The sequence below is a fragment of the Triticum dicoccoides genome, chromosome 5A, assembly GCF_002162155.2.
Source record: "Triticum dicoccoides isolate Atlit2015 ecotype Zavitan chromosome 5A, WEW_v2.0, whole genome shotgun sequence".
Lineage (NCBI taxonomy): Eukaryota > Viridiplantae > Streptophyta > Magnoliopsida > Poales > Poaceae > Triticum > Triticum dicoccoides.
This window is the reverse complement of record NC_041388.1, coordinates 233318805-233335880: the sequence shown is the minus strand read 5'-3', so window position 1 is coordinate 233335880 and position 17076 is coordinate 233318805. Positions and strand designations below refer to the sequence as shown.

At 45.5% G+C, this 17076-nt stretch overlaps 1 protein-coding gene and 1 pseudogene across 2 annotated transcripts in view; one reads left to right on the top strand and one right to left on the bottom strand.

Annotated features, from left to right (window-relative positions):
- LOC119300780 (tRNA pseudouridine synthase A-like) overlaps nt 1–1897 on the bottom strand; it is a 9271-nt gene extending 7374 nt beyond the window's left edge. For both annotated transcript variants that reach the window (XM_037577667.1, XM_037577668.1), the window contains exon 1: nt 1546–1897. In XM_037577667.1, the coding sequence (XP_037433564.1) occupies nt 1546–1836 (291 nt within the window). In that variant the 5' untranslated portion in view covers nt 1837–1897. The remainder of the gene's footprint in view (nt 1–1545) is intronic.
- Nucleotides 1898–10108: 8211 nt separating this feature from the next.
- LOC119299372 lies at nt 10109–11427 on the top strand (annotated as a pseudogene).
- Nucleotides 11428–17076: the final 5649 nt, after the last annotated feature.

The following is a 17076-nucleotide window of genomic DNA, read 5'->3' as shown; positions in this document are numbered from 1 at the left end:
GAGATGTCGGCTGTAACAGCATGTTAGAGGTGTATGAAAGACAACTGATGAGTTGGTCCTTGCTAATGTAGGCCCAAATGACCAATTAGTACATATGTTCAGTGTTGGGTGTGAGATACATATATACTATATAGTTTGTCTTGGCTATTGTGGCCTGTCCAGTATCAGTTTACCCCATGCCGCCCATTACTATCATGTATATATATGAATTTATGCACCCTTATTTCTGATACAATAGGATGAACCATGAATTACATTCAAGGCTGTAAATTTGCTAATTTTCATGCAAGGCTGTAATATCCATTCTTCCACAAGAAAATATCTTTTAATATAAAAAACTTAAGGCATAACCAAAATAAATAAATAAAACAGTTCAAGTGTCATAGAATTTTCCTACTGTTACATTTGGAGTCCAACTATTCATCCTATGCACAGTTTACCCCATGTATCTCCAGTTCTACCTCTATAGCTTCCAGCCTTGTGTATTCAAACAAAGGTCTCAATAAGGACATACACCAGAGCAGCCATACTACTGTTTACTGTATACTACTCCCACCGATCCAACTTTAGTTCAAAACTGCGACACTTATTTTGGATAGGAGGGAGTACTGTCTAATGTATGTACCGATACTTATGCAGATACTAATCCATCAAAATGTGACAAATCTATACGCAAGTAAAATAAGGAATATATTATGTGTCCCTCTATAAACATATACATTTTGATGTACTTATATGAGATTGCCGTTGAAAAAGAAAAACAGGAAGTTCAAACAACATATCTGTCAGGCCCAGCGTATCTCTGAACCTACACAACAATGAGGAACACTGAAGGTTCAGTTAATGGACAGCTCAGATATCGGCAGCGGCTTAAGTCAAGGTTAACAGCTCCCATTCATCCAGGAGTTACCGTTAAAACAGTTTACTTTCATTCACTTTAATACCGAGCTACTGTTTACAGCTCAGTCGCTTGTAATTTCAAACCCCTTTATATGCGGTGCTGGCTTAGCGTAGATGATCTTCTTCCGCTCTCCATCTCACCTACTTCACGAATCCTTCTCAGGGTATGACAAAGATATCCAGAGCAAGGCTATCCTCGGCGGCAAATCGAGTAGGGAGCAGCGGTGGTTCGTGATCTGGCAAAAAAATCCCACCCTCCTCTCCCTTCTCGCGGCGGCGGCAGCATTTGTGTGGGAACAGCGGCGTGGGCTCATTCGGGTACAGAGTGAGCGTCTGGAACAGGTTTGCGTACAAACAATTCGTTCGCTCTGAAATCCCTGGTTCGATCTAACTCAGTGTGCTTTCCGAGACTAATACAACCTCCACATTTACTACGTATACTCACTCGTGACAGAGGATTCACCTTATGCTACAGCATTTGCCCACAACCTAAGGGATATCTCCCACAAAGACCTAACAAATGTTTCAAGTTACGCCTAGAGTCATGTACAGATGTGCCACCCGAATATCTCATGGTAAGCATCTCTAACGACATGAATTTAGGTTATCGTTATGATTTCCCAACTCAAATTATGAGAATTTTACCTTGAGGACGCCTACGACGGTGCGCTGGTTCGGCTGCTGCTGGGAACCAGAGAAGCGGGTGCCATCGTACTCCACGGCGACCAGGTATCGCTGCGTCCGGGAGAGCCGCGCGCCGGCCATCGCCTCGCTTTCGGCGCCCGCCTCTCCGCCGCTGTCTGCGTCCGCCGGCGAGATGTTTGACTGGGAGAACCGCTGGAGTTTGGAAGGCGGCGACGGGTCGGCAAGGTAGGGATCGAACGGGCGTTTGGAGGCAGTGGCGATTTCAGCGGAGTCCGAGCTGGCGGCGCTCATGGCTCTTGTGGCGTATGGAATAGCAAGCAAGGGTTTTGGGAGGGGACTTCGTTCTTCCGTCTGCAGCAGACCTGGCAGGCCGGCACGGCACGGCATGGACAACCCAAGAATACGCGGGCCGTGCCGGGCCGGCACTCGTGCCGAGAAAACGGGCAAATCCTAAACGGCGCTTAAGGAGTAAAATGCATGAACCGTCCTTGAAGTTGGTGGCAAGGTCCAAAACGGTCCTTAAACTCTGAAACTGCTCCAGTACGATCCTTAAACTTGCGAATACTAAGTCAATACAATCCTTAAACTCGTGGAACCGGTCCCGGGATACGTATGCGCTTATGTTTTGTGTACGGCGCCTCCACCACGTCAGCGTTCATCGCGGGCAACTGATGCGAGGTCGTGGTGTGTGTGCATTCGGCCCCCCAAGATCATGATTCTGTGACTCATCCGCTTCCGCTCCCACCCGATCATCTCGTGAAACAGAAGCTATCGCCCCCGGGACAATGGCGGCGGCCTGATGATCGCCGACAGGTCTAACACGTGAACGCTCCAGGGACGGCGGAGGAAAGAAAGGGCTCGCAGCCGCATCCGCCGATGGGTGCCACGATAGGTGGCTTGATGAGGTGGCGGCGCCGGCGTACGGTTGTTCAAATGGAGACGACAATGATGAAGAAACAGAGAGCATCGTCTATACTGTTTATGTTCAGAACTTATCATGTTCCGTACGGGCAAGAGTTCAGTTATGATCTATGTGTGAGTTCACTTCATATATGTTTGTGAAAAAGTGCTGCTGTATTGGCAAAGGTTCAGTTATAATCTATGTGTGTTCAATTCATACATTGCATAAAATTACTGCTGTGCTGGCTAGAATTCAGTGATAAAGTTCACTTCATATATGTGTTTTGTCAAAATTCAGTTATGCTCTAGCACTGAACAGGCACATTGGAATATATGTATACATTTCTGTCAGAAATCAGTGGAATATTTGTTGGCCAAACTGTACATGCACATTTTCAATCATACATTCAGTCATATTTCTTGGTCTCATTTGTTTTTCTCACTACACATGCATAATCTATCAAAATGCAGATACATTCAGTGATAATTTTTGGTCTCACTTCATATATTCAGTCAAATGCAGATACACGTTGATCTCACTTCCATTAGAACAAAGGATAGTTCACAAACATTGGAACAAAGAATAGTTCACTTCCATTAGAACACAAGGATAGTTCACTTCATTAACATAATACTAGTGCATAGTTGAGATTACTTAACATCCAAAAGACGCTCAAACAAGCTGCGGCCGGAGCCATCGGCGGCAACGGGAAGGGGAGGCGCGACTGGGATGCCACGGCTGAAACGGGAGGGAGAGGAGCGACTGTGATGCCACCGGCGACGGGAGGGGGAGAGGCGCCAAGGTTGCCGCCATCGCGGTCCCCGTCGACCGAACTGTCTGAAGTGTGGTCTGGCGGAGAGCGATCTGGGAAGTTAAGGATTCAGGCTGTGTTCGGGGATTTTGACCAGGGAGACGACTAACTTTTTCTGACCACAGGCCCTCTATGGTGACATGGCGGACATGGACGACGCGGCGTACGTGAGCCGTATGTTTATACATAGCCCAGGAATGGTTGCACGAGTTCAAGGACCGTATTGACGCCGTATTCAAGAGTTTAGGGACTGTATTGGAGCAGTTTCGGAGTTTAAGGACCATCTTGGACCTTGCCAGCAACTTGAGGGACGGTTCATGCATTTTACTCGCGCTTAAGCGTCCGTTCTTTCCTTTCTCGCAAAGGGACGCACATCCCGGCGCTGGACTGGGCCATCTTCTCTTTCTTTTTCGGTTTTTGCACGCAAAAAACATGTGCCACAGGTAGATTTCTTTTTTTTCGCGAATACACAAAGCTTGCGTATCATTCATTGATAGAAGAAGAAGAAGATTGAATACAGGGTGTGAACAACACGTGCACAGACGACATGGTGCCCGAAGCAGAGGGACATGGGGTGCTCAGCCCAAAGAAAGGAAAAGAACAACACGACAAACTCTCCTAGCCCTGAGAAGCAACTCGAACACAGTGAAGACAACCAGCGTCCAACTCCACCGTCGAGGACGCCGCGAGCGAGCAAGACGACGCCTTCAAGAAGGAGAACAGCGCCAAGACGTCGTCGTCGTCCAGTCCAGAAGCCCAGGCCTAGGGTTTCCCCTGATGCTTGAAGAGGGGCTAAGACGGAGACCATGGCAGCGCCTCCAAGAAGGGGACGACACTCGCGGGTGTCGCCGCTACCAGCACCAGCAAGCCGAGCAGGGATTTCGCCCTGGTCTTTGTCTGAGCAATCTCAAGCCGCTGGGGCAAAGTGGAGGAAGTTGAAACACATGTCGAAGTCGCCAATCACAGGGAGGGGAGCAACACCCATTGCCGAAGCCGGTATCGGACGTCACTGGGAGAGCGAGCTACAAATCCGGCAGGAGTAAGAGCAACACGAAGAGTTGAGTTGGGTTGGGCGACCGGGCGGAGGGGAATTCGGCGGCGAAGACGAAGGGGATGCAACGGTGGCCAGCAACGCGGATGGCCCAAGATCCGGAGATGAGCGCAGATCCGGGCAACCGGGGCCAAAACCACCGGGACCCCGGCAAGCCCAAGAAGCTGGAAGAGGAATGCAGCTCCAGGAACATGTCGGGTCCAGAGCCGTGCTAGCGTCGACCACGGGCAGCCAGGAACACAGGAAGGGGACGCAGGTTCATGGCTGCCAGGGATCAAAGCCAGAACACAGTCGCGAGGGGGAAGAGGGCCGCCATGGAGAACAACACAGCCGTCGCGCAATCCGGCTGGCACACTTTGACGGACGCCATGTCGCTGCCATCAATGGAGCTCGAGGGTGGACGATGCGGGTGGGGGTGGGGCGCCGCGGCCAGAGGGCAGCCTAGACCAGCCAGCGAGGGGCAGCCCACACGGGGAGCCGCAGCCACGCGCGTCCAAAGGAAGGCCGCGCAAGGAGCGAGCCCGATGCCGCACGCGGGGGCCCGGAGTCGCGCCGAGGGGCGGCCGACGAGGAGAGGTCGGATCCAGCCTCGCGGCACGGCTAGGGCATGACGCAGCCCACGCCGAAATAACCGGAGGCATCGAACGGGAGAGCCGCGGGACGAAGCGAGGTGGGACGGGCAAGGCAGGTCGAGCGAGATGGTGGCGAGGGAGAGTGCGAGGGGCCAGATCCGCCCCGCCGCCGCCATCCTAGGGGCTGGTGCAACTTCGTCGATCGTCCCTCCAGCAGCGGCGATGCAGGGGAGGGCGGCGAGGGTGGCTTCCTGTGACAGCGGTGGCGGCTAGGGTTTTCCCCGTGTCACCAGATGTTGGCGACGCGGGGAGGCGGGGGGCCGGCCTGAGGTCTCAGGTAGATTTCGAACTTGAGACCTCCCGCTCTTACTTAAGTCGCACTAACCACCACGCCACCCACACATCATGTGATCAGTTCCATATTTTCCCTTCTTTTCATCTTTCTTCTTTTATCTTTCTTTATTTCTTGTTCCTTTTTTACTGGAATGGTTTGGTTCGTTTTTTTACTTTTGCCAAGTTGAATGAACTTTTTTCAAAATTTAATGAACATTTTTCAAAATCGATGAACTTTTTTTTTCCAAATCGATGAACTTTTTTCAAAATCGATCAAGTCTTTTCAAAACCTATGAACTGTTTTCAAAATCGATGATTTTTTTTCAAAACCGATGAACTTTTTTCAAAATCGATGAACTCTTTTTCAAAGCCGATGAACATTCAAAATCGATGAACTCTTCTTCAAAATTGATGAACTTTTTCTTCCAAATTGATGAACTTTTCTTAAAATTGATGAACTTTTTTCCAAAACCAAGTGAATTTTTAAAAAAATCGATAAACTCTTTTCAAAATCAATGAACTCTTTTTCAAATCCGATGAACATTTTCGAAATCGATGAACTCTTTTTCAAAATCGGTGAACTCTTTTTCCAAATGGATGAACTTTTTTCAAACTCGATGAACTCTTTTCAAAATTGATGAACTCTTTTTCAAAACTGATGATTTTTTTTCAAAATCGATGAACTCTTTTCAAGATCGATGAACTTTTCCCAAATCGATGAACTTTTTTCAAAATCGATGAACTCTTTTTCAAAACCGATGAACTTTTTTTAGATCATGAATTTTGTTTTTAAAATTTGATGAGGATATGACTATCTTTGATAATATCAAAAATATTGCATAAATCCATATTTGTGAGGTGATTTCTAATGCAAACTATGCAATAATTTAATTATGTTATCCAGGACAAAAATACTTCATAGACTTTTGTGCCATGTCTAATTGCAGGTGTATGAGACATTTGTACAATCCACGTATGAAGACAAGGGGGAAAAAGAAGTTTAGGTGTTGTTCAAAAAGTTCTATCATGTCACTTTTGGGCCAAGAGGAGATAGAGTCCAAGTCTCTCACGTTCTGAACTCAGATTCGGACTGTATAGACATACCTAACTCAAAATGCCAAGATTTATTTCATCCGGACTCCGAATTGGGTGATTACTTTTTTGTTGGAAAGTAGATTTTGTGCTTTTTCTAACCCAATTGGATCCAGCATCAAATTCGTCCGAAGTGTTGAGATATTGACGAAACAATCTGAGGCTGCAGCAGAATCCAAGTCAAACTATAAGTCCAAAGTTGTTGTATCACCTCCACTTGGACCCACGAGCCTTGTACGACCTATGGTTAGTTTTAGGCTGTCTTGGGACTGTTCGCACACGAACACGTCACATGTATGCTCGACGCCCAGGGTGATGCACCGTAGCTCACGTCAAAGGAGTCTCACTGGAAGCGCGATTTGCAAGTCGACCGGCAAGAGCTTTTGAAGACCCAAAACCCTACACTCCCGGTAGGGACCCCGTCGAGGAGTGCGGTGGCTATGGGATGCCCTAGGTCGGTCAAGCCGCCCCTAGAGCCTTGGTATTCGCAGCTCTCCAACATGAAGAACGACGAAGAACGAGGGAGCAAGAACGAGGGAGAGACAAAACATAGATGAAAAAGTTGTAGATGCGTTTGCGATTGCGTGTTGTTGTTCAATTGGCCGTCACCTCTTGTCTATATAAGAGGCGGGTGGACTTCCCGTACAAGAAAAGGACTTGCCTAGCCATCTAAATCATCAAAACCTAACAAACGCGGACTATTCACGACCTCCGGCCCGGATGTCCGGCTCAAGGCCCGGATGATCCGTCCTAGCCCAGTTTTTTGACAGCACCTTACTGTTTGGCTCTAGAATCCACATACAGCCTTGGATTTGGACGATTTTTATATGAAAATCAACCGGCTCGGCGAGACGCACAACTTTCATGTTGAAAATGTTTCGATCTGAGGCCATCTTGATGGTGTTTATAGCCGTTCTAAAATCTGTAGCAGAAAAAGTTGTCCAGACGTCCGGATTCCTTCCCGGATTGTCCGGCCTCCATTTGGATCATCCGGGACTGGATCCAGATCATCCGGCTTCATCAAAAAACTTATGGCATCTTGGTGCTTCAATTTCCCGGATGATCCGGCCCCGGCCCGGATGATTCAGCCAAACATTGCTGCAGCGCACGGTTTTGCTGTAACTTTTGCATATGACCTTTAATGGGGATGATTTTTATATCAAAATCGTCCGTTTCGACAAGACGAAGAACTTCGCAGTTGAAAGTTTTTTCATCCAAGGTCATATTAATTAGGTTTCATGCCATTCTTTAATTTGGTGTCAATACGAGCATCTCTAAGATTGTCATAACTTTCGTATCTGAGCTCCGTTTTGGACCATCTCCATATCTATTTTGATCATCTTGAAAAGAGCCAGCAAATGGTGACACGAACTCATAATTTTAACATCATCTCATTATGGCCTCAAGTCACTCTTTATAATCATGCCATTTTGGAGCGTCAACAGGGACGTCCTCCCACCTCCTTGGTTGCCACCCCTTGCCCCTATATAAGTAGATCAATCTAGAAGCTTTTTACCTGGGTTTTGTTTAGATTAAAGTTCATCGAGCGGCGAGTTCACCAGGCAGGCTTCGATAGGCTTGAGCCTACCCTCCAAATTCGCGGAATTTTTTTACTACTAGGCTTCAAAATATTTCTTAGGCCCAGCCCAGAAAAAACGGTCCAGCAGGCAGCCCATCTAAGAATCAGTGACTAACCCAGCCTCCCGCACGCTCGGACGCGCACGAAGCACATCAGGCGCACGAGCAGCGGCCACCAGCACTGGCGGCCACCCAATAACCTAGCCACCGGCCGCCAGACGCCACCTCCTAGTCCGGCGCCGCCTCCCCGCCTCCTCGCCGTCGCTGCGCCCTCGCCGAGCGCCGCCTCCCCGCCGGACGCCGTCATCAGCCGAGCGCTCGAGCCTGCACGAGGGACGGGACCACGGGGGGAGTCGGGCTGCGCCTGCCGAGGAGCTCGTCGCCCATGACGCCTAGGGCTCTCTGCAGGTCGCCGGAGCCGCCGAATCCCCACTGGACGCCGGAGTAGGTTGTTAGAATCGCGATTTTGAATCGGATCGGAGCTCCGATGGTAAGATCGCAAATCGTAGAATCTTCACTATCAGGATCATAGAAACGTAGATTCTATGAACTAAAATCGTAGAATCATAGGGGTTAGTTTGGATCGTAAAGTCGTAGAATCGTATAACAGAATCGCGATTCTGACAACCGGCCGGACGCCTCTCGGACGCCGGACACCAGAGTCCCGGTCCAGAGCAGTTCGAAATAGGTTATTTGTTGTCTTTGTCTGACTCTGTTTGATTCTTCTTAGTTTAGTTGATGGCAGTTGCTAGTTTAGTTAATTCTAGTTAGTACATAGTTTGGTTTTAGTCAGTACTGGTTCTAGTAACAATTAATTCATGAACTAATTTATGTCTTTGTTTATTTTTTTTATAGAAATGAAGAGAAAGAGGACTCTGCATAGTTGGTTTGCAAGTAGTTCAAATACACTTCCTATTGCTCCTGAATCCAATGTTGCCCCAATTAATGTTATTGTTCAGCCTACCCTCATAGAGAACATAATCCCCGATGATCCAACAAATGAGAGCACTAATCCCTCGGTTGATGAGAGCACTAATCCCTCGGTTGATGAGAGCACCAATCCCACTTCAAATGAGCACCAATCCCACTTCAAATGAGAGAACCAATCCCCCAATCGATGAGAGCACAAACCAACCAGCACCACTAACACAATATATAGTAGAATTTCATCCAAGTCAGATTTTTGGTGATCCGGCGGATCGAATACCAATAGAAGATTATGCCCCTGAAATTCGAAGTGAAGTGAGAAGAGCTTATTTGTTGAAAGAGCGAAACAAAGCAAGTGGGCATAAATTTGAAGTCACATTGGATGGTAAAATTTGGAGATCTTTTCAACCACAATGGCTAGATAGGTTTGATTGGTTGGAATATAGTGTCGCAAAGGAGGCTGCCTTTTGCTTCCCTTGTTTTCTTTTCAAGAAACCATCACAGACTGCTACATTTGGAAATGATGTATTTACCATAGATGGTTACAAACACTGGAAAACAGCTTTGGCAAGTTTTCAAAAACATGTTGGTGGTCCATCTAGTTACCACAACATTGCTAGAGGCTTGTGTGATGATTTCAAGAATCAAAGGGCCAATGTGGCTACCAAATTTCGAGCACATACTAAAGAATCTGGAATAAAATATAAAATCTGTTTGACCACATCATTAGATTGTGCAAGGTATCTCATAGCTCAAGGGGAAGCTTTTCGTGGACATGATGAGTCCTCCGATTCCGTAAACAAAGGCAATTTCAGGGAGTTCTTGGATTGGTACAAAGACAAGAACAAAGATGTGAAAGATGCATTTGACAATGGGTAAGGTAATGCACTTATGATATGTTCACAGATTCAAAAGGACCTTGCTACATGTTGTGCTTTGGAGGTAACCAAAGTCATCAAGAATGAGCTTGGAGATAAGAATTTTGCGATACTTGTTGATGAGGCTAGAGATTGCTCAATAAAGGAGCAAATGGCAATAATTTTGAGGTAGTTCAATGGTTTACAAAGGCTAATTCTTTTATTTTATGTTGTTATTTGTTTCTTTTCTTATAACTTGTAGCTCTCCAAATGTGCAGATTTTTGGATGATAATGGGGAGCTTCAGGAGAGATTTCTTGCTATTAAGCACATCACAGATTGCACATCTGCCGGAATTAAAGAAGCATCGTTTCATGTCTTAAAGTACCATGGCTTGTCTATTAATAGGCTACATGGACAGGGTTATGATGGGGCTTCAAATATGAGAGGAGAATTCAATGGTTTGCAAAAGCTAATTCGTGATGAGAGTCCATATGCTTTCTATGTTCACTGTTTTGCCCATCAGTTGCAACTAGTGGTTGTCACAGTGGCTCAATGTTGTCCGGTTATTGCTGATTTTTTCAACTTTCTTCCCTTGATAGTGACTCAGGTGGGTTCATCCTGCAAAAGAAAAGATGCATTGCTTGCAAAGCATCAAGATGACTTGATAGAGATGATGGAGAATGGTAAGATATCATCTGGAACTGGTTTACATCAAGAAACTAACCTAGCTAGACCAGGAGCTACTCGTTGGGGCTCACATCTTAGAACCTTGCTTCGTGTTTACACAATGTGGAATGCAGTGGTTGATGTACTTGCAATTGTGATTGAGGATGCCCGGGAACACACTTCTCAATGTGGAGCTTCAGGTTTGTTGGTACAGATGGAATGCTTCCAATTTGTGTTCATCATGATATTCTTAATAAACTTGTTGAACATCACAAATATGCTATCACAAGCTTTGCAAAGGAAGAATCAAGATGTTGTTGAAGCCATGCATTTGATCTTGGATGTGAAAGAAGCTTTGCAAACTATGAGGGACAATGGGTATGAGCCATTATGCGAGCAAGCAAAAAACTTTTGTGAGGAACATGGCATTGACGTGCCAAATATGGATGATCTTGTTGGAGCTATGGGGCAATCTGCTCGAAGCAAGAATAAGGTGACTCGAGATCATTATTTCAGGGTGAGCACATTCAGTGTTGCGATTGATGCAACTCTCACTGAGATGAACCACCGATTCAATGAAGTTAACACCGAGTTAGTGGATTGCATGTCTTGTCTTAATCCAGCTAACAACTTCTCAAAGTTTAATGATGAGAAACTTATTCGGCTTGCTGAAATTTATGTTGAAGATTTTACACAAGCTGAATGGTTGTTGCTAAGATACGAGCTTCCAACATTCCTTACAAATAATAGGAGAAGTGAGGAATTTAATGGATGTCCGGATATTTCTACTCTTGCTCGTTTGATGGTTCAAACAATGAAACATAGAACTTCCAATTGGTATATCGCCTTATCGAGTTGACATTGATTCTTCCAGTGGCAACTTCGTCGGTCGAGCGAATATTTTCAGCAATGAAGGTCATCAAAACCAATTTGCGCAATAAGATATCAGATGATTGGCTCAATGATTTAATGGTATGCTACTGTGAGAAAAGGATATTCAAAAGTATTCCAGATGATCAAATTATGATACGATTTCAGAAAAAGAAAAATCGCAAAGGACATTTGCCTCCTGAGTATGATGTTATTTCTTAGAGGTATATCTCTGTTTTAGTACTAGTGTCGATAGTTAGTTGAGGGTACTTTACCATATCACTAACATTTGTGCCAATTTGGACAGATGGCTTGCAGTTTGTCACTTGCATTTTGGTGTGGAGGAGTTCTACAACTACAATATTGTTAGTAAGAAGCAACACCAGTATCTTGTCTTTGCCTTATTTTGGTTGATTCTCTAGTACTTGATGTATTGGTGTGCAGATTGTATGAAACTTTGTTGTTGGTCAATCATCCTACTAGTATTTGTCTTGAGAATCATGTCCATTTGAGCACTGTTTGGCACATATTGTCTCTATAAATTGGTAAAACCATTTTTCTTTTAAAATTCCAGAAAAAATCAGTAAATACTACATGCTTCCAGTAGTAGGCTGGGAAATTTTGAGCTTATTTGGCCAAGAGGATTAGGAGATGATGGCCATTTTAGTCACCTGATTCAAAAATTGGTTCAAAATTTGATATTTTCTAAAAAATCCAAAAAAATTCTAGTATATAGTGCGTGTTTCCAGTATTAATCTGGGAAAGTTTCAGTTTATTTATACAAAAGGACTAGGAGATAAGCAGCTTTTTCTTCAAAAGAGCGTTCGATTTTCTCGGCTTAAACTTTGAGCCCACCCTCTGTTTTTTCTCTAGATTCGCCACTGAGTTCATCATAGCAGCAACTTCACGTACTTCGTTTGTGTTCAACGAACAGACCAAGACGTCACAGAACCCCACTTTCATCAATAAAGCTTTCCTCTTATATTCGCAATATCGAGATTGCAATCTCAGTTTCTTGCTTGTTCTTCGTTTGATCACAGGAAATAGACCCTCGTGGTCAGGTTGATCGTGCTCCAGCGTGGTCAACAACCCTCGGAAGTTGGTTTAGCGATTGCTAAGGCGCGACGTCTCGCATGTTCGTACTCGGATTGCCAAAGTGTACTCCCACAGACAACAACAACCACCTTCTCATCGAAAGACAAAACACCTTTGCCTCTATCAAGTGGTATCAGTTTTCAAGTTACTCAGTGAGAATTTCCAATTATCCATAGATTAGATTTATTTTCTTACCTATTCTCCAAGAAAAAGCCATAACAAAAGTTAGATTTGTTCATCCTTCGTCCAACCCGGTCTGAGCCTTTGCAATTTTATTTTCATTGCTTGCATATTGAATTATCGGTTGCATCATCGTGTCGAGTTGCTGGTCTTAGTGTCTAGTTCGTTTAGAGTTTCGAGTTCTATTCACATTAGCCATGCCGCCGCTGCATCGTTATCCCTTTCGTTGTCCACCACCCCTTCCATCAATTTCCACCACGTGCTACCCACCATTCATTGTCATAATCATAGTTGAGGTCGTTCACATCTTTGCTTGATCCAATCTGCATCTTATCCAGTTTGTTTTGGAGAGAGGGAGAGAGAAAAAAAGACAAAAAAGAGAGAAAAAAGTCAAAGCAAAAAGGATATAAAGAAAAAGAAAAAAGTGTGAGAAAAAAAGAGAGAAGAAAAAAAACAAAATTCGGATCTATCTAGACTCAATCTCGTAGCTGAATTCGGATTGGAAACTGTTTTGTGCATTGTTCAGTAAAACATGCATATCTTCCTCATACGAAGTCCGCTTTGGCTCCGCGAGTACTCAAATTAAAGTTAGCGATGAGACACATCTGAATAGTTGCAGAAGCTAGTTCAATATTTGACACCTCAAAATCGTTTTCTAAATACGTGTTTTTGCCCTCCGAAGTTCGCGAACGCAGCTTGTTCCGATTTTTCAGTCCAACTTTAGAATTTTTTGACCGCTCATACCAAATAAGAATTGAGTGATTCTTTTTGCGTTTGAAAGCTTGAGTCAGTGCCATTCTTGAGAAAAAGTATCATAAAATTAGCACAATCTTTTGCAGAGCAAAGTTGGAGAGACAGTTGTTGGTATATCACTTGGCAGATGTTTATCATCATTATCTTTATTGCCATTGTGATCTTCATTTATACTCCCTACGTTCCTTTTGTCTTAGGTGCATTTTTTTACTAAAATTTCACAATGTAAGGACATATAATCCCTCTTTTACCCCTCCACCACCACATATACATGGTAAGTTATCCTCGTGACGCTAAATGAAGCGAATCACTCAATTAATGCATTTGTTAGGAAAAAAGGCCCATCGTTAGTTAGGAAAATGTATCCCATGCAATCCCATTTTTAGTATTTCCTCTTTAAGAGCGTACCCACCATCTTTCTCTACCTGATCGAAGCCTTCTCTAGAGAAGAGAAACATTTGATGAACAAAAATTCTCAACCGACGCCCTTTCTCTTCCACCATGGGTCCGTTCAAGGTAGAGGAAGATAGGTTCAACTCGGTGTTGCATGTTTTCAGCCAAGAGGATGATCCGGCTATGGAATTGTTCAGTCGGCTGGAAAAATAGAAGAGTCCTTGGGCATGTTTAGTGAGGTCGAAGATTGCGACCAGTGTCTCGCCGAGGACTCCTCGCCTGCGTTGTCGGACGTGAAGCTCGCCAACCAGATTTTCCATGATGCGGCCACGACCGACATCGGCGATGTTCGACGTGCCGGATTATTGTGCACACATGGTGCTCGACATCCGGTCTGCAAATTCTTCCATGGAGGGAATCGCCACCGTCAACGAGGTCGTGAATTGCACGTTGTCGGAGTCATACGCAACATCGGCCTCTTCAAGCATGTGATGTCAAGCAATGCTCGACGCACTGACCTTTGCCATATCTACGGAATACCCATCATGTCAAACAACTAAATAGTTTAGTTACTTAATTAAGTTAACTAAGTTTAGTTAATTAAAATTAATTAAGTTAATTATATCACTAATTAATTAATTAATATATTTTTAATTTCAATTTTCTTTTAAGAAAAAACGTTTTCTGTTTACAAGGGTGGGGGCGAGTTGTCATTGGCCCATAGGGCGAAACGGGTGCGGGCGCAACGGGTAGGCAGGTGCGTGTGCCGTGGCACCAAGAGGGGCGCCGACAGGGACGGTGCCGGCAGGGAGGGGGGGCGAGGCCACGCGGGGCAGGGGCGACGGAGCTGGGCGAGGGCGGCTGCCAGCGTGTGAGCATGCAGCGGAGGCGGGCGGTGACGCGGTGTGGGCTCGGGGTCGGGGCGCGTATGGGGCGCACGGGGCGCAGCTAGGCGTGGCACAGGCGCGCGGGCAACGACAAGCACAATGGCAGAGGGAAGAGGAGGCCGGTGGGGTTCCTCACCCGCGTTGCAGGGGCACGGGGGCGAGGAGGCGCGAAGAAGCAAGCCGAGGAGGAGGTCGGGGATGGCGAGCGACAAGCGGCGCAGGGGACGACGGGGCGACGCTGGGTCGACGATGAGTTGGTGCCGGCGATGTCGAGCGGCGGGGCGGTCGGTGAGGTGAGGCGACGGGGGCGTGATGAGGACATCAATACCATTGTTACACCCACAACCCCTGCTGCTATATATACTGGACCAATTATTAGAGCTCGCGCACGCCAATTAAATTACCAGGTACTTTCGTTTCTTGGTAACGATTCTAATGTTCATGAGAATATGATGCTGCCTAAATTGGATACATTTGTTTTGCTTACAAATGAAGGGCCTAGCTTGGACAAGAAAGATGAACCTTGGAGCAATTTCAAGCATGGAGATGATGGCGTGCGCAAGGGGAACAAGAACGGAGTTACAAGTGATGATTCCAGGACTTTGAAGCCACCATAATGAGCGCATGAAGCCTTGGAAGAAATATACAGGATGTCACTTTATAATTTTCGTCCATAGGCTATACTAGGTGCTGCATCACCTTATTTTTTGGGCCTGGCCCATGTAATTTCGAAATACTTGATTATAGGCTGTTTTTAGAGTCCGTATGTGTGGGGAAACAAGATTTAGGGTTGGTTTCGGATCCCTCCTCAAAGGGCCATGAAATTCCCCCCTCTCTCCTCCATATATACAACCCTTAGGGCATCGTTTAGATTTTGGGTTTTGTTTAGATTAAAAGTTTGCCGTAGCTGCAACTTCACGTACTTCGTTTGTGTTCAACGACCAGACCAAGATGTCACAGAACCCCACCTTGATCAATAAAGCTTTCATCTTATATTTGCAATATCCAGATTGCAATCTCGGTTTCTTGCTTGTTCTTCGTTTGCTCGCAGGAAACAGACCCTCGTTGTCAGGTTGTTCGTGCTCCGGCATGGTCAATAACCCCTCGGAAGTTGGTTTAGCGATTGCTAAGGTGCGACGTCTCGCACGTTCATAGTCGGATTGTCAAGGTCGACTCCCACAGAACACGATAGCCACCATCTCATCGAAACATCGGGACACCTTTGCCTCTATCAATTGGTATCAGATTTTCAGGTTGCTCGGTGAGATTTTACAGTTTTTCTAGTTTAGATTGAGTCTGTTCTTCATACCTACAGTCCACGAAAAAGCCAACAAAAAAATTTAGGTTTAGTTCATTATATCCGAACCAATCTGAGCCTTTGCATAATCTTTTTAGGGTTTTGCATTGTTGAATTTGCGGTTGCACCGTCGTGTCTAGTTGTTGGTCTTAGTGTCTAGTCCTTTAGAGTTTCGAGTTCTGTTCACAATTTGTCACGCCGTCGCCGCATCATCATCATCACCACTACCATATACCACCATCATCGTCACTGCTGCCATATACCACCATCGTCATCACCACTGCCATATACCACCATCGTCATCACCGCTGCCATATACCACATATCCACCGCCATCACGATAATCCGAGTCCACCTCCATCACCGATTCACCACCAGTCCGAGTTCCACCACCCGACATATATCCGCCACTAGTCCGAGTTTCCACCAGATTCATCTCTGCCACCAGTCCTAGTCTGAGTCCAGTATTTGTTGCTTTGTTTTGGATTTCCAGATCACGCCATACTCCGAGTCGTGACACAGTAGGACTCCCCAACTTCCGTGCTACCCGCAGTACAAAAATAGTTCCAAACTAAAAAAAATTGGCTAGGCAGTTTTTAGACCATTTGTAGACTTTTTCGGAAAAAAATTGTTGCGGAGCAAAAAAAGAGGAAAAAAGTGAAAAAAAATCAGAGTGTGCTCCTCCCTTGTTTACGTGCAGCGTCGTGATTTTGTTAGTGTTCTAGCTCGCGTCTCTAGCCCGGTCTAGCCTAGGACCAGCACAGTACCGACGTTGAGCGTTTATTCAAATTTCCATCTCTGAATTGATTATTGCTGACCCTTTTTGCTACCATATTATAAGCCTTCCCAACTCCACATACATCTACGTCGTGCGTTTGACTCTCCCTGGTAATCGCTCTATCCAAGCTTTGAGAGTTTTGACTACAACGGTTGCCGATCACCGCCTGCTGCTGGGTAAGAACTGGTAAGAATTTAAGATTTTCTTGACGGATTTGTGACACCCACCACCACCTCTTGTTAGTAGTCTATAGGATCATATTCTTGTGTGTTTCTACTGTTGCTAACCATGGCAGGATCACAAGCCGACGAGACTAACTGGGAGAACATGACGAATAAGGAGTTGCATGATAAATTTCAGCAAATGATGAGTGGACAGGTGCAAGATGTGCTAAACAGATGTGAAGAGACCATGGAGAAGATATATGGCATGGAGAAGACGTTTGAAACAAAGCTAGATACCAAGTTTAATGAATTGCTTGCACGTCT